This window comes from Rhynchophorus ferrugineus, unplaced genomic scaffold (assembly GCF_030347505.1).
Source record: "Rhynchophorus ferrugineus isolate W39M unplaced genomic scaffold, kcgeb_rfMv2 rfM5, whole genome shotgun sequence".
Taxonomy (NCBI): domain Eukaryota; kingdom Metazoa; phylum Arthropoda; class Insecta; order Coleoptera; family Curculionidae; genus Rhynchophorus; species Rhynchophorus ferrugineus.
In genome coordinates, this window is record NW_027472584.1 from 17,657,549 (window position 1) to 17,676,784 (window position 19,236).

The 19,236-nt window shown below is 28.1% G+C and overlaps 1 protein-coding gene across 7 annotated transcripts in view; it reads left to right on the top strand.

Moving 5' to 3' along the window:
• The first annotated feature begins 839 nt into the window (after positions 1 to 839).
• The window catches only part of Cda5 (Chitin deacetylase-like 5), a 45,435-nt gene continuing 27,038 nt past the window's right edge, over positions 840 to 19,236 (top strand). For all 7 annotated transcript variants that reach the window (XM_076404978.1, XM_076404976.1, XM_076404981.1 and 4 more), the window contains exon 1: positions 840 to 1,057. In XM_076404978.1, coding sequence (XP_076261093.1) covers positions 1,009 to 1,057 — 49 coding nt within the window. In that variant the 5' untranslated portion in view covers positions 840 to 1,008. The remainder of the gene's footprint in view (positions 1,058 to 19,236) is intronic.

The window sequence follows — 19,236 nt, forward strand, 5'->3', positions numbered from 1 at the left end:
AATTATTCGAGTCACGCCAGGAACCCGGCTGGGTAAGACCGGATGTCTTCTGGGATGATTTCTAAGTTGGTCACTCCCTAGTCAGTAGGCTTAATGTCGAGAATCGTGGTTCGGCGCCCACGTTAAACTGTTGGTCCAGTCCAGATAAACCGTGGTTGGTAAAAGAAGGGAAATGGTTTTTATAATTACGCTAAAAATATAAATTGATTATGTACTTTAGTGTCTATTGATGCTTATCTTAAATTATAAATTAGTGATCGTGATTAATTCCTGTATATTCAAAATCCAACCATTACGCCAGACCCAGGAAAATATCGTAATTTATTGCTTAACATTTTTATAATTTTTACCTAATATTTAATGCCACCACTTATATTTAATTATTATTAATATCTCTATTCAACCCTGTTTTGGTCAAATCGCATCCAAATTTAGTTGTTAATTAATGTCGATTTTAATTTAATGGTCGATCATTTTAATCGAATTATTAAAAAATTCTGTAGTCATATAATAATATTATTCAAAATAGCATTTACTTCATATTAATATTGATATATAATGATATATAATAATAAAGTACTAATAAAAATAAAAACAATATATAAAAATCAGGTAATTTTAAGTTATTATTTTATGTATTAACTACATAAAATCCCACGAAATGCTTTAGTATAAAAAAAAGTATAATAGAACCAAATGGATTGTACAATCTATTTGCCAAGTAATAAGTTAATATTACCTTGAATTTGTTGCTTTTGAATTTCTTAGTAGGGGGGGTTTTAGCAGAGTTTTCTCTTCGGCAGTCCCCACTATAAGCATTTCACTTAGATTGAAGAACCACTTTTATTTCTTCTGCTATACAGTTAGTGCATAAACGCGCTAGTGCTAGTCACATTTGAGGAGAATTTCGTTTCTGCATGGGTTTAAGTGCTTTAGCTCCTGCATGTGATAAGTGCTAACAATCATAGACCGACTTTTTAGTGAAAATAGTGAATATCGCGAATAATCATGATACCCAAATTTATTTTCGCCACCGTACTTTTATCAATATTTTTAGGTAAGTTTTTGAATTTCGTTTATTTCTAAATTCTCAATTAATTTCTCATGTATGTGTAATATGATTAAGTGCTAAGCACGCATACATACAGTGCAGTGCTATAAATTTGTGAAAATCATAATAATACACACTTTATATATATATATATATATATATATATATATATATATATATATATATATATATATATATATATTTAAATATATATTTAAATTATAATTATGATCTATGCATACATGCATAGAGACAATAATGTAGGAATATAGAATAAAAAAATATTTTGAAAGTTTTGGAAGCATTGTTCGTTAAAACAAGTTTTACACAAATGAACTTTTATTTTCAAAATAATATTTATTATTCATGGTTAGAACTTAAATGGATAAAAAATATCGAAATGAATTATTATTTGTAATGCTATCTACTATTTTAGAAGTTGCGTGTTAAATTATTTGATAACGATTATCGAAACATAATTGATATCGAAACATTTTTATGTAACGTTAAATTATAATTTTGTAAATTAGTGGTTACATTTATTACATCGCCAATGATTCAAATTTATTTTTCGTTAATCGAACAATCGTAAATTTGTTAAGAATTTTATTATATTTTTTTAATAAGATTTTCAAAATAATTTTGGGTGCTTTCTTAATGCTTTCTAATTTCAACTGCCATAAAATCTACTGAAACATTTTTAAGAAGCACTTAATTTAGTAATTAAGTCAATTTCCATTGTTAATGGTTCTTAATTATATTTCGATATCAAAACTATTAAATTTATTATAATCGTGAACAATTAATTTTGATTATTAATTACAAACTAAAAACTATTAATAAACGATTAACGTTAATTAATTATATAATTTTTTTTCAAAAATAGATTTTAAATTACAGTCCTAAACTTATTTTTGATTGATTGCTTTTTGATTTTAACTGTATTAAAAATTATAGAAATTATTTTGAAGCACCTAATAATTAATTGATGATTTTTTATTCATAAATTTTCATATTATTGTCTAAAGACTTAAGTTAATCTTTCTAAATATTCCCTATATTTAATTAAATCACCGACATTTGCATCTATACAACATTTGTTTATAAATGCTAAGTGGTTATGTGTTGGAATGAAGAGAAAAAAAACATTCTCGCTTTTCAAAAGAAATAAACACAAAACTCCGATGATCTGACAATTTTTATATATGCAAAACGAATTTAAATCATACTGACCCAGTTGAAGTAGAAACTTGTGATTCTTAAACATTTTCTTAAGATTTTATATTGATGTTATTTTAACTCGTGTTAAATTGAAATGTTAAATAACCAGTTTTATTATAGTTTTACGATAGTGAACATAAGTAATCATAAGATATTTAATAGTCTTTTAAATATCTATATTTTTTAATTTAATTCAAATTTTATTCGATTTTTTAATTCTGATTTTTTGCAAAATGCTAACTATTTGAGACACGCCTTATTTATAAAATTAAATATTACGCCCTCAGAGGCTTGAATGTAAGGTCAGTTTCTGTCCTTTCTCTGCCTTGAACAAAAATTCTTATCATATTTGTTGACTATGCTGGAAGGCCACAGACAGTGAGTGTTAAACAACCTTTCTAAAAAACGAGTAGTTGGTTGGTTTTAATATTTGGAGGTGTTGAGAATATGATGTCAAAACATAGTATTGTTGTGAACTCACAATTTGATCTTCACACAAAATAGTTTTTGAAAATTTTTTTCTTTCAAACAATAAATTAGATTCGATAATTAGCATAACACCATAAATGATGACAATATGATAACTATTGCGTCTGATTTTATAAAAAAAATATGTGCGTGAAAAATAAACTTTAAACTTTTTAAGCAATTTTTATCTGAAATACTTCAAACCAAACAACCTTGAAACATTTTTTCACTACAAGCTTAATTAAATATTATAATCAAATATCAATATAAATAGTATATATAAAATATTATATAAATAAAACATTATTTTTATAAGGTTGTCTCCTTTAATATAATTATGCGAGACATCATTTAATACATGCGTGTTGGATTTTGTAAAGTAAAATGACAGACTGGCTGTAAATCACATTGAGCATAGATTCTATGTTTCATCGAAATTTAATTCTCAATTGCACCGACATTTATTATTTACTGATACGTCATCGTTACATAACTTATACATTGTTACACAACGGTGAATTATTTTCGCTCAGATGGGTTACATAAACAAAAATAAGCCTTTTATAACTATTAAAATACTCTCTAAGAGCATTTATTCCAATCGACAACATATAATAATCTACATTTATTCAATTAAATGATAAATGGTTGGAATAGATTTAAACACTTATTTAACATAACAAACGAAATGTGCTATATATATATATATATATATATATATATATATATATATATATATATATATATATATATATATGTATATATATATATATATATATATATATATATATATATATATATATCCATTTGAATTATATGATTAATTGAAAATAAGTGCGTTCAAAAAGCACATTTCGTTTAATAGCATTTCAAGAGAAACACCTAATTATAGTGAAGAATGGTCTCAGTGCTCAAATGCCTCAAGTAAGTATAACATTGGCAATAAATAGCTTAGTGTGATATTGTTCCTTTTTATTAAAACCATATATAAAGCTAAAATAACTACACCAAAACATGCTGTCTAGTCCTTGACATATTATACAAAAAATATCTTAAAATGACCGTTACTGTTAGCCTTGCTTTCTATGTGCCAAATACCTGGTATATATGACAAGTTAGCTTAATGAAAATATGCGCCAGACTTACATACATTGTAAAACTTTTAAACCCATATATGTTAAAAAAAAGACAAAGAATATTTAAAATAATCTTATTTTAGAAGCATAGTCTATTGCAGAATAGTCACAATAGCCGATTTAGCTAAAATTGGCCCGTGTAAAACAATATATTTATTATATAACATTCATTTTAAAGTACTTTCAGGTGTATTTTCTACTACTAATAGTGCTTATCTACTAATACAACTATTACTACTAATTCTAGTGAGTTAAAAATCATTTCTATTTCTATAATGAATTTGTCTCATTATTTCAAGTTTTTTCTTTAGTCTTTTCCATTTTATTCTTTGATCTCTGCCTGGGATTTATTATCCTTTTTTTTTAAATCTTGCCTTATCAAACTGCCATTTGATTTAAATAGCCCTACTTATTATTTTTTATTTATTGATTTATAACAATTTCAAAAATACTTCATATGTTCTATAATATTATTTTAATTTTTACTAACCTACGCAAAAAATGAGAAGCTATATCTATAGAAATATGTGAATAAAACTAAACTGAATTGACAAATTCTACATATATGTTATAACTAGCCTATTACACAATATCTATGTTCAAACAAGTTAAATTACATGGTTATTTTCTATCTCAAATAAATTCTCAATCAATAAATCTGAATATAGGCGATACGACTTGATTGAACATACATACATTAAAATATATGCGCGGGTGGTAATAATTTGAATTAAAATCTGTTGACAAAATTTAACGTGACTTATATCAACTTTCACTCGCATATACACTTTCCCTTTTTTTAAGCGCTTGCTATAAGGAAACACTGGTATTTTGCATGGAATTTAAAGTTAATATAATAACCTATTTACGCTATCTAGCGCGAATTGATTACAACATTTACCTAAGAGGTACCTCAAAGAAATTTTGATTCTCATGACATAATCATTTCATTGTTATTTAACCAATGGTTGTAAAATGCTATTTTGAATGAGCACATTTTCTTGCCTTTTTTAATCATCCTTGTTATTTTTAATCACAATTGCTTAAAGAATGGTGTAACTATTTGGTATTCACCTAATTATATAATAATACATCTCAGTGTTTACTTGAAAAATGTTTTTTATGTTAATTCTGATACATCTAAAGTATTTTAATAATAAAAACGAAATATAAGAAATTGTCTTATTATAAAAGTTTAGTACAAATTTTTTCAAATAGGCAACATTCATTAGAATTTTGATTAGATTTTGGTTAAGTTTTTACATAAAATAATACCATTTTTAATCATATTATGTATATATATATATATATATATATATATATATATATATATATATATATATATATATATATATAAATTTTAATAAAAAACACATGTCATACTTTTAACAAATGCAAATAAATCAATGAAAGAATGTTTTAATTAATAATATACTTTTATTAACAATTTCATAGAAATAAGAAAATGCTATTAATAAGCACCTAGAACAATACTAAATGTTATCGGCAATTACGAATTATGTGACAAATAAAAATAACCATGTTGCCAATCCACACACATTGACATGTGAAATATTTATAAATGTCAGGGACGCACAAAAATTACACGTACTACCAAGGTAAACTACCGATATCCTGGTTTAATGTAGTGAAAGGTGGCTCAGAACCAAAACCAGATCACATAAACGACATCATATTAAATGATCATTTTATATTAAAACCTCGGAAATTCAATTGCCCTTGAAATAATTCATTCAACTTTATTCATGAATACGTAGGAAGGAGTACCAATAGGAAATCAAATAAATATTAATTATATTTATTTGTTCCAACTTATCATTAATTGTGACAGTCATTCAAGCTATATTATATATATATATATATATATATATATATAATACATAATACATAAAAATATAATTTAGTTTAGCAAAATTTAGCTTTCATTTAGTAGCTAATCTTAAAATAATTTATTATATTTTGTTAATAAGAAACACGTAAAGATATAAAGTATTTAACTACTTATTGCTTTTATATTTAAACAATAAACACAAAATTATTATATTAAATTAATTGTCATTAGGACAATGTTATTAGTTTTATTATTACTTCATTCGGTCAGTAGATTCTCTCTCTCTCTCTCTCTCTCTCTCTCTCTTTCTCCCATAAGGGGAATACTGACTTATCGCAAATATGTAAAAGCATCAAAAGCATCCATTCGTGTTCAGCGACTACTAACAGATAGAACTATTGATCGTGCTAAAAAAAGTGAATGTTCTTACATAAATTAACAATAAAAATAATTTGACAATGAAAATAAATTGACAAATATTTTAAATAGATCACTTATATTCGTATTTTAAGAAAGCGCTGTTGTTCCCTATTATTACCAACAACCTTCACAGACTTTTAAACAAAAGTGAATGTAACTCCTTTTTTGCTCGCCAAGCGACAAAAAGAAAATAATGACGAACGTTAGAAAATCCCACTGGTAAAATATCTATCGAAAATAATCCGAAATAAATCGATATTATTCGGTATTAATGGCGTAATGATTAATAGGTCGATTTCTAATTTAATAAAAAGTTTATAAAACGTTGAAAATGGTTAAAAGGAATCAGACTCGACTGTTAACCATAAATAAATGTTTCTGGTTTTGTAATGCATATTAGTGAAAGGTTCAATGGAGATTTTTTATTTTCTCGGCTTTGATCTCTAATTATGTAATTTTGTTTTGAATTTCGCTAGTTACCTTTCTACCTAGGTAAAACGTTATTACGCCAATTTGTAACCGTCCTTTGTTAATATATCTACCACAACTACAAATAAGTTCGATATTAATAAGTACAATTATTAATTGATTAATATATTATTTGTATAACCATCCCAGTCACAACAGTAACTAGGCTGGGTAAGACCGGATTTTCTTCGATGGCCTCTAAGTTGGTCACTGGCCAGTCGGTAGGCTTACTGCCGCAGACCATTTGACCATTGGTTTTAAGCGTACATTAAGCTACAGGCCCAGTTCAGATAAATTCTAGTTGAAAAAAATATAATAGTTATAGATCATTCAACCTCGCAAGCTTTTTAAAACCTGTATTCAACATTTAACCGGCACAGTTGTTAATATATATTAGCATCAGTGTAGAAAACAATGAAATACTGTTATCAATTACGCTATGTACCGTCATAATCAAAAAATAGTTAGATATCCAAGCAAAAGTGATCGCCCCTTTAAAGTCATTCTTGGATATGATGCAACTATACGCAACATTTTTTCAGTTTCAACAAGTTTTCTTCTGTTTACTCAATTCAAAACGATATTTTCAAAGCAATTTTTTGATTTTTTGGATAACCAGAAGTTCGACGAAACTAAACTAGGCGAATAAGATGGTTGCGTAGTGATATAAATTGAGTTTTTGCTGAAAAATCGAGACGAACCAATATTGCATGAGAAAACCATTATCGACAAGTCAAAAGTTATAAGCCTATAAATTCGGCCACTTAAGACATACATCTTCACTTAAATGACCAATAACACTAAACCAATATTCCTTGTTCATAGCTTTATCCATTGGAAATAAAATATCAGGGGTTTTACGTTTTAATATTTTTTGATCAAAATAGTAACGACTTTTAACGCCTAACAAGTAAGTAGATGTCAAATAACAGTGAATGTCAAATAAAGTACCAAAACTCCCATTCCATAGACGAATAAATTTCTTTTGAAATATCTTTCAAAATTAACTTAGTCTAAAGCTAGATACATTTATTAATTTTAACAACTTTACATTTACTGACGTGTGTTGTTTTCGTTTCATTTTTCATGATCAATTTTACGTGATTTTATTTTACAACTTAACTTTACGTGATATAGTTTCAAATTAGATTTTTATAATCTTTTATATGCCTATAAATATAAGTGGGTATTAAGTTATTCACCAAACAAATCATTGTTTTGGCCGGCTTGATTGGCATAGTGGTCAAGGCGACAAGACGGTCCTAGTACTATTGCGATAGTCGCGGGTTCGAATCCTGCTGGGGCATGGATGTACTTTATGTTTGTGATTGTAACTGAAAGTCTTTATAGACAACAGTGGAAAATCTGACAAGGAATAACCATCCCAGTCACGCCGGTAACCAGGCTGGGTAAGACCGGATGTCTTCCGCGATGGTCTCTAAGTTAGTCACTGGCCAGTCGCTAGGCTTAATGCCGAGCACCGTGGTTCGGAGTCCACGTTGAAGAGTAGGTCCAGTCCAGATAAACCCTCGTTGTCAATCAATGTCTCGTCAAAAATCAATGTTTTTTTAAATATATCTTTCAATTTAAACTTAATTACCATATTTATTAAACTCTACGCCTTGTCGCAAGGTCACTAGGCGTCGAAGTTCCATTCTGATAATTAATATTTGGTATTGATGTTTTAGAATCGATGCTAACTAAGGTAATCTGCACGTTGTGACAATGTGTAAAAAACTATATGAAACATAGGTTAATCGATGAACGAAAACATTAATACATAAAACAGGTGAAGTTAGATAACAGAAACTCGTTATGTTAGATAACATTAGGCTTCGCTTTTGTAGGACTGAAGATAGCACAGTGATTCATATCAACACACTTAACATAGTTGGCATGCAAAGCACACACTACGTAGGAACAATCAAGCCAACATATATTTGCACACCTTTGACTTTGATTTGTAATTAATTAATAATTATGGAGTAAAAATAAAATGAGGGTTAATTTAACTTCTATATAAGAGCAAATATTAAGATTAATAGCCTAATATACACATACAGAAAATAATTTAAAAATAATTTTTAAAAACGGATCCGCATAATTAAGAAGAATGCATGTTCCTCTCTTATCATTACACAATACTAATTTACATTAATTTTTTATAATTGTCAACCTTGGCCAACTGTACATGATTTTGAGATTTTTATCACACCGATGTTGGTAACAACTAATTAACAAGGTTGTTTTTTATCTAGAGGGCATTTTCGGACAGTTTTATTACAGGAAATTTAAATGTCGTAACCTTGAATTGTATACAGTTTCTTAAAAATAAAAGAAAATGGCAATTAAGGAGTTATTTGTCATTCGATACTTAAATTTAAACAATGCCAATTCACTAGTCTCTCATATTTCATAAAACAGATAAAAATCATCTAAAAATAAATTATATCGAATATGTGTCTGTGTCTTTATCTTCAAAATATTCACATGAAATTAAATTTAATCATGATTGTTGGTTCTGTTCTTATGGACGATTAAATAAAGTATTAAAATAATTACGATAGTATTAAAATGACTTCAAATTTGACTTTTACCTTTTTATCTACAAATTTTAAAACATCTACAATATTCATTATTGGTCAAGAAATATTCTGAATTACCTCTAATCCAAAGGCCTCCAATATCTTAATAAACACAAACAAGTTATACGATACAGATTTTACTTTATTAAAATATATTTTTAATTGTTATATTGAGCATTAAAGTTGTTAAGTTTTTTTCTACTTTTTGACTTTTTATAGTAATATAATATAATATGTTTTTTTCGTGTAAATATTATATTATCTCTGTTTTGTATAGACATTGTCAATCCTATTTCAGTCGCTCATTTTAGATTCGCTATGAAACCGGAACAATGGGATTGGTGTTATTATATTGTTTGAAGGTTATTCTTGTACAAGGCGTGGCTCATTGGCCTTCACCATTCGCCAGATATATCCGTATGCAATATAATCAAACTTGCTTTCCAATATTCCAAAGTTCTATTTAAATTGACAAGCATTAAATAAAGCACCTAATCACAATAAGTCTATTTTATTGCTAATCAGGAAGAGGATCTGTATTTTTTTAAATAAATTGATACGTTAAATCAATTAAAAGACATAATGAATTGCAAAAAGTATAATCCATGTCGCCTAGCTCCAGCGTAGGTTAAGCGTATATAGTTAATTTAGTAATACACGAGATAAAAAATTTAAGTGGAATATAATATTGCAGTTAATTGTGACATTTTCCTGCTCGATAAGTAATAAAACAATCATATACAAGAAGGTCAATAAGATTCAAGAGGTATTATTTTTAGAAATATAAATAAATTGATTTTGTTTCCAATTTAAAAAATGACGTTACATTCAATATAAAATTATTCAATCAAACCAATTATATCGTGTGAAGTAGATTTATTAACTTTTAGACGAACCAAATAAAATGATATATTAAGAAAACACTAACATAATAAGATTTGTAATTTAGAACAATTAATACCTCCAAGTACCAATAGGCGTGTTGGCCAAAAAAATATCGATATTGTTTTCGATATTAAAAGAAATATATCGATATTTTACAAAAATATATCGATATTTTTAATAAAAAATAAAAATAGTGAAATGTTAGCTTAAAAATATATATTTTTTCTAAATATTTTAAGAAATATTGATATTTCTGATGGATATATAAAATTAAGTACCAAAATTCACCAATTAATTTTGAAAAAATATCGAAAAAATCAGCTAAAAATGTCGATATATCGGCCGAAAATATCGATATTTTTTCAGAAAATATATTATTTTCTTGATTTTTTTGAGATATTTTTCTGCATCCCTAGTCACCACCAAGTTAAATAATCATGAACTCTAACTTAAATAGTAATAGAATAGTCACCTATTCCAGCGCTGACAATCTACAACAGATGGTTGATTTCCTTGAAACAATCGTCTAGAACCACTTTCCATATATTTAAACTTATAACTAAACGATTTCCGTTTCTAATATATATTTCTGTTTATATAATGGCACCAGAGACACCGATATTTTATAGCTTTATTTGAAAGTAGCAGTTTATTCTGATACGAGGGTTTCTCAAAACGATAAAACATATCCGTTATATTCCTTTAATTGTCATCATATATGTTTGGTACTCTGTGGTTGATTTATATTTATATTATTTGCTATGTTTGTTTCAGGCTTAAAATCGTAAATATACTAAGATAACCTAATATAATAAATAAAATAAACAAATAATTACAAATTTTTACACTCCCGTTATAATAATATCTTAATATATATTTTTTAAATACTTTAAAGTCTTCTTTTTACCAACGAGGGTTTATCTGGACTAGATTTACAATTTAACGTGGGGTTCGAACCACGGTCCTCGGCATTAAGACTATCGACTGGCCAGTGACCAACTTAGAGACCCTCCCAGAAGACATCCGGTCTTACCCAGCCTGGTTACTGGCGCGACTGGGATTCCACTGTTGTTTATACAGGGAATTATAATCACAAACGTAAAGTACATCCATGCTTCAGCAGAATTCGAACCCACGACTATTGCAACATTAGGTGAACCGTCCTGTTGCCTTGACCACTGCGCCAACGAAGCCGGCTATCTTTATATTATCTTTAAGATAAATATAAACAATCAACTGATTCTTCAATATTTCAATATTTTATACTTCATTTAGGAATCTATCAATTTTCGTTGTTATATCATGATATTATAACTTAACTTACATACAAACCTTTATTAACAAATAACCATTAAAAACCTTTATTGCGATTGTATTGGAACATTCATTTGTCCAAATGTCGGTGCCAAATAAGGCCAATAATTTCCTTTGATATCTTTAGAACGTATGTTTTTCCTGCGATATATATTTTAACATATTTCAACTGCTTCAACTTATCGGTAAAAACAATAAGCATTATTCATATTAGTACACATAAACTTAGAAGTCAGCTTCGGGACTTTTCATAAATATTACATAAGTTAATACGTGGATAGAATATTTTTTATTATATTTATATTAATGTAATTAATAATTTTTTGTGAGAATGATAGTGTCTTATTTTAAAGCATTAAAAAAAGGACACAAAATAATTTTATTATCAAGACTGTGTATATGTGTATCACCAAAAGACTCAAAAGATTGAAATTATATCGTTGGTAAAACACAAGTCGATAATTCAGTATCAAAAATGAAATATGCCGGCTTGGTGGCTCCTGCTGTTGCGATAGCCACGAATTCGAATTCTGCTGAGGCATGGTCGTAAATTTATGTTTGTGACTGTTTAAAATTTGTGGATGTTCTAGGCAAGAGTGTAAAATCCGACAAGGAAAATGATACCAGTCAGCCGGTAACCAGGCTGGGTTATATATATATATATATATATATATATATATATATATATATATATACATATACTCCAACGATCTTATTGTTAACGCAGAAATGTTTAATCTAGCAAGAAAAATTAATAAATTCGAATGTTTTCGGATATTTCAAAAATGTTGTGAAATACGTTACTTATAGTTTAATTACGAGAATAAAGGATCTAAATCGAATTGGTATCCGTACAATAAATACAATTCCTTCGATTTTCCGTTCGTGATTACAAAAATGTGTTTTTGTATCGAGAAAAAGTTCTGTTTCGACATAGAACGCATAGTTCACAATCAAAAGGCTGAGAATTATAAAATGAGTTTGGAATAAAGCGTGTAGCACGCTGCCAGCTTGTTAGGTAACTTTAGGTGTGGCTAATCACGAAATAGCCTTGACTTGGATATTGTATTGGTACATAAACAGATATTCAAGAGATACAGTACTATATCAAGTTAATTTATGTTATGGGTTACCATTTAAAATCAGTGCAACTGCAGAGGAATGGACACGGCCTTTGGCGAATTCAGCAAAAAAACAAATGAGAAAGTAACATATTTCGAGTTTAAATTACATGGGAATATGACAACGTCTAGTAAGATATATTCGTTTTTAAAGTTGATAAATAGCAAGCAGATGCACTTTAAACTATAGTAGATACATTTTGTTTCCAGTCATTTCTCTATTAGTTATGTTTTTACGTATAACTACATATAATGATATGTTGAAATTAAAAAAGAACTCTTATTATAAAAATCTATACCTGAATTAAACTACTACTGCACATAGTTTTTCAAGTAGTTTTAATTAATATTTCGATCTATCTGCAGGCAATTTTTTACTTAATTTATATTTTACCAGATGGTAAGGAACTAAACTCCTACTACCTAGTACAGTTAGGCGTTGATAATTTAATTACACAAATTGTCATGTAATACTTTATAAATCATTTATGAGTACCATACATTGTTAAAAAAGAAATATATACAGAAATTATCTCTTTTCATATTAAAACGCTTAATACAATTCAAGTTACAGTTTTCTATTATAATAAATAATAGAAATAGTTTAGCTAATATGTTTCAATTGTAAATATGAAATATATGTAACATACACCTTACGTAAAAGAAATAATTCTATTTGTAAGGAACGATTTAAAAATTATACAATATATTAATTTAAATTAAAAAGTATTACATTAAATTTAAATATCTAGAGTACTTATTGTGCCTTTATAACTCAAAAACTTTTAAAGAAATCAGTTTTATAATACTTAAAAATATGTTAATAAATCTGTATCAAGTTATATACACAAAATTAAAATAATAATAGCAGTTAAAATTAATAAATATCTAAATTTTTAGATATTTAAATCTAATTACTATCTTTAACAACCTTTATCTTATTACAAGAAATGACACTTAAATTCCTAAAGGATATTTGAAACAGAATTTGATAACGTACTCTAATAATATCAGCCAGCTTTTTGGGGGAATATATCCACGTTGGTCCAATTGATATGCTTTATAGCTTATTTAAATGTTAATAATAAGTCAAAGTTCATAATTGGGAGCCCGCTTTAAGCTGTTGGTTTAGTAACTATGTTCAGGAGGTTTACGTTACTAAAATCTAAAAAACAAACAAGAACTATTATTCATATTAACTATTAAAGGTTAGTTTAGGAATTTCTTTGATATCTACATTTTATTGATAGTTTAGATATTTATTATATTTAGACGTGTCCTTCTCAACAATGCATATTTGTATAGCCTCGAACCAAGGTCATCGGTAATCCATTATCCCAGTTAGTACTCCAATACAACACAGCTTAATATAATTACATACCAATTTAAAGCATATCCAGTCTTACCCAGCTTGCTTACTGGCGTTAATGAGATTATTGTTTCTTTCGAATTTTATAGTTTTATTTGTACACAACCACTAATATAATTTTAAAATGTAAAACTCGTACTTGCTATTGTAGCAGTAGGAGAGGAGACTAGACTGTCCACTTGTTTTTAACCCTACTTTATCAAATAGGTCTGTTAATTCTTAATTATGTTTATGATTGTTTAATATTTCTGATTGTCCTAGGCAAGAGTGTAAAATCCTACAAGGAAAATGATCCCAGTCACGCCAGTAACCAGGCTGGGTAAGACCGGATAAGTTCTAAGTTGGTCACTGGCCAATCGGTAGGCTTAATGCCGAGGACCGTGGTTCGGAGCCTACGTTAAATAGTAGGTCTAGTCCAAATAAACCCAACCCATAGTGGGTAAAAAGAGACTTTAAAATATGTAAAAAAAGTCTTAATTATTTTTATAATAAAATAATAATATAATAATTATTAGTCAATAACAATAATAACATAATTTAATATACAATATGATAATTTATATTAACGTAATTTATAATATAACATAATTTTAAGAGTTATTACTTCATATATTTTTATTTATATAGATAAGTTTTTAATGCAGAAAAAACTCACTATCATCTCGCCTACAACAGATCAAACCAAATTATTAGATAATTATCTTGGTTCCATTCAATTTTTCTCGTTTTCTCTATACAAAGGAATTCACCAAAAAAATCAAATAACGATTATGTCATCCAATTTTAGTTCTTCGATGCGTAAAATAACAGAAGCGAGAGTAGCTATTCTATAACTTAAAAGTAACACGATTTTTATCAGTTATATAATTATATTTGGTGTTGAAATTATTACATGGTTACATGCTATAAAACATTTCAGATTCTAATAAGTTTTTTGTATTAATTAAAATTACATACTTTAAGTACAATTTATGGATATTAGGATGTAGATCAAAAACTCAGTTATTTACTCAGTTATTACTAAAATAGTTGCAGTAAATTAATTACTTATGATGTTAATTGACTGTCCCAATATATTTTACTCTCATTCAAAATATTTAATAATAATCATTAAATTATCTATAACTAGGAATGTTCATAAATAACTAACATTAAAAGTATAACTGCGTATGTAGCGTGGTGCACAAACACCGGAAAATGAACTTTTATTGGAATACTTACTTTTATTATAGCTATAGAGTAGCTATTCTATAACTTAAAAGTAACACCATTTTTATCAGATATATAATTATATTTGGTGTTGAAATTATTACATGGTTATATACCATAAAACATTTCAGATTCTAATAAGTTTTTTGTATTAAATAAAATTACAGAGTTTAAGTGACAATTTATCATCACATATTAAGATTTAGATCAAAAATTCAGTTATTTACTCAGTTATTCTTTCATTCTCTCATTCAAAATATTTAATAACTAGCGACCCGCCCCGGCTTCGCACGGGTGCAATGCTGATACTAAATTAAATACACTACAGAAAAAATATGAACGTTGTATATAAAAACATAGCGGCCCGCTCCGACTTTGCACGGGCATAAAATATATATGCCTATATCACTCAATGAAAACATGATTAAAATCGATCCAGTATTTTTGGTTCATTCATTACTGCCCTTGGCCTGCACGCATTAAATTTGGAGTAAAACAATTCCTCTTCCCCTATACTTACTATGAAGATTTCCTGCTATCTTTGGAATATCTAAATTCATACAATTTTTATTACATTACACATTTTTAAACGCAAATTTTAAATTTGTAATATCTCCGAAAATATTTGTTTAATTTACATGCTGTAAGGAACCATATTGATCTATATTAATTGCACACTGTATTTAAGGTACTTAATTCGATAAGGATTAAGGCCGTATTGCTTAAAATAGCTTCGTAAATAAGCCATTTTCTCACGTAAAAAGTAAACAATAAAAATGGTTAATGTGGGTTATCCCTAAAAGATAAACATATACCATCCCGGACTTTTTTGTAGACCTTTTTATGGTGTACAATACTGTAGTACATTAATTTGATCTAACTCGTAGGGTTAGGCAGCGTTATTGCTAATTGCTAAATAAGCCTAAAAAATAGGTTAATTTACGACATCACGTTAGAAACCTCTAAAATTAGCAATGTTGCCTTAGTATATTATGCATGTATTATACATATAAACCTTCCTCTTGAATCACTCTATCTATTGAAAAAAACCGCATCAAAATCCGTTGCGTAGTTTTAAAGATTTAAGCGCACATAGGGATATAGGGACAGAAAAGGCGACTTTGTTTTATACTATGTAGTGATAACCATTAACTTATCTATAACTAGGAATGTTCATAAATAACTAGCATTAAAAGTATAACTGCGTATGTAGCGTGGTGCACAAACACCGGAAAATGAACTTTTACTGGAATACTTACTTTTTTATAGGTTCTAAATATTATATGGCGTGTCAAAATATACCAAACGATTTCTGATTTAGATTCACTTTCAAAAGTTCATTAAGAACACTCAAAATCACACCCAAATCAAGGTCAAGCTGATTAGCTCTAATTGCCTTTCTACTACAACTAAATATACGTTAATATAATACTAAAGAAGTCGTTCTATATATGTGTCCATGTTACAAAAAATAATAAATATTTGATTGCGGGCGATTAACCTCCAGCTTCAGCAAGAATTTCCGTAAAAAAATATAGCCGAATATAAACACGTTTAAGGCGTGAGGGATATGACATATATTAAAGTATTCTGGTCTAGTACTATTTACTATTATTATTATCAATAAGACCTCTATGATATAAATTACAATAATTTGGGTGTTTGTTAGTTATGGTGTCGGCTATCAAACACTTACATATTTTCCTTTATGGAAGCTTTGACTTCATGTAGTTTGTTGTAGTCAAACATGCCAAAGGCGATAGGACTACTGTTGCGATAGCCGCGGGTTCGAATCCTGCTAGATCATGGTCGTAAATTTATGTCTGCGGTTGTTTAAAATTTGTGATTGTCCTAGGCAAGAGTGTAAAATCCGACAAGAAAAATGATACCAGTCACGCCGGCAACCAGGCTGGGTAAGACCGGATGTCTTCTGGGATGATTTCTAAAATTGGCCATGCGCCAGTCGGTAGGCTTAATGCTAAGGACCGTGGTTCGGAGCCCATGTTAAATGCTAGGTCCAGTCCAGATAAACCCATAGTTGGTAAAAGGAGACTTTAAAATACATTAAAGAAAACGTGCCATTTATTTTATGTAGATTTTCACGAATTATTTTATATTATCATATAACCGAATGTAATCATCACTTTCAAAACATCGCAAAAGTCAAAAAAAGGATATTATAAATAACTCAATCCCGTCTTATTTATAAAAAGATATCTAAAAATTGATAAGCCATTATTGTTTTTCTTTGACTACTGATATTTTAAGCGTATCCTCTATACTGGATATTGCATTGCCACTGTACAAGGTAAAGATTTAAAGATCTTCATTGTACTGTAAAATAAATAGATTTCTGTTGCTGATGGCTATGTCGGTTTCCACACTGTGAATGTGGAAATAGACAGAAACAATAGCAATATCACGTTTCTCGATGACCTTTCGAAAAGAATAGTAACCAACAAGAACAACAAAAACCGTATCATTATTCAACTTCGACTATATTTTTTGCCTAATGAAAAAAAAAACTATCACTTTCATATAGATTTATATTAAGTAGATCAGTGTAAAAAATTAACCTTTTACAGTACACGAACGTTAAAGATCATTAAATTTTTTCTTTTATAAAAAATCGGACGTGTTGTTGCGAAACTTCATTGTATATTATCATTTAGTTTAATAATTGAATTACGTGCAATATTGCCGCATTTAACGTTGACATTTTAGGCATTTTCGTTTATTTTAGCTTCAATATATAACAACATTCTAATATAAATGAAATAATGAAACAAAAATGTTATGAAATATAATTTATTTTAATATTACAGTACTAATATTATCTAATACATATATTATCGATGGACTTAAACTACAGTCAATTAAACAGCCACAATATTTTATAGGTTAGAGTTATTTCATTCTATTTATATTGAACTATTTTCTAAACCACCTATTGCATCCCCTGGAGGCTTAATCCACCTAAATAATAATTGTATATCCAAGTAATGTATTTTATTTTCATTACAGAACATTTTTAAACATTTTTTTATGTTTAGTTCTTCTTTCCTTCCTTGCTGTGTTTTCTTGTCAAACCATTCTGATATCAGTGTATTTCTCCTTAGTTGGTTCTGTTACTACCCGTGTACATTTTGCTTGATAAAATTGGATGTAATCACTGCATTATCTCTAATGTATTTGCCATATCTGCAAAAGAATTAGTATTCATTTTCTTCTTGTACAATTTAACCAAATGCTCATATAAATTCTAAATATTTACACACATATCCAAGCACATAAATCTTTCACGCTCTACAATACGATTTTCTATACTCTTATTATATTAATTTTATATTCAACTTTAGTTGCTTCCGCTCTCATCACTATATCGTGGTATTGACAGCATTGAATCATAATCCCAGATCCAGAAAGTTTCATTCACTCACTGTCACATTCTGAGCCACTATTCAAATTCAAAAATTAAGCTGTTAATTTCCAATCTAACACTACTTCACAATTCCATTTGTCAGTGCCTTCGTCTGTGTCTAATGGAGTTCATTCAAACTAAAGGGTGTTATTGTAGAGTGTATTGCTTTCCACATATCCAAACATTTCTTGCCTGTAGATCTTGACCTGTATATTTACTGTAGTAATTCCTTGTTACATCCCATAACAATTTGATTTGATTGAATATGCAGTGATAGGGAGGAAGACGTTATATTGTGTATCTGTTTTCAGGCCTTATTTCTAAAAAAGTAAATATATAAAATACATAAAACACAATTAAACATTTCATTTATATTTTTCAAGTGACAATTTAAAATACTTCATTCCTTGGTGCCTTCAAAACCTAATTTATGTTTTGTAAGCCAATCCTTAACCACAACCTTTGCCGACCACTTGTTGGTATCTTTTTACAATATATCTCCCATGCATTATTAAAAAATGAAATGTTATTGTAACTTTTATCTTCTTCCATCAACTTTTGTTTTCTTTACACTTCTTTTATAACGTTTTGCCAAGAGTGTTCCATAATGTTCCATTTTGAAATACTTCTGTCTACACCCAAGTGATAACTTATATCCTTCAAAGAGCTGTATATCCCTAAATTTCTAAGAGTACTTTCTGTACTAACAGTTATCT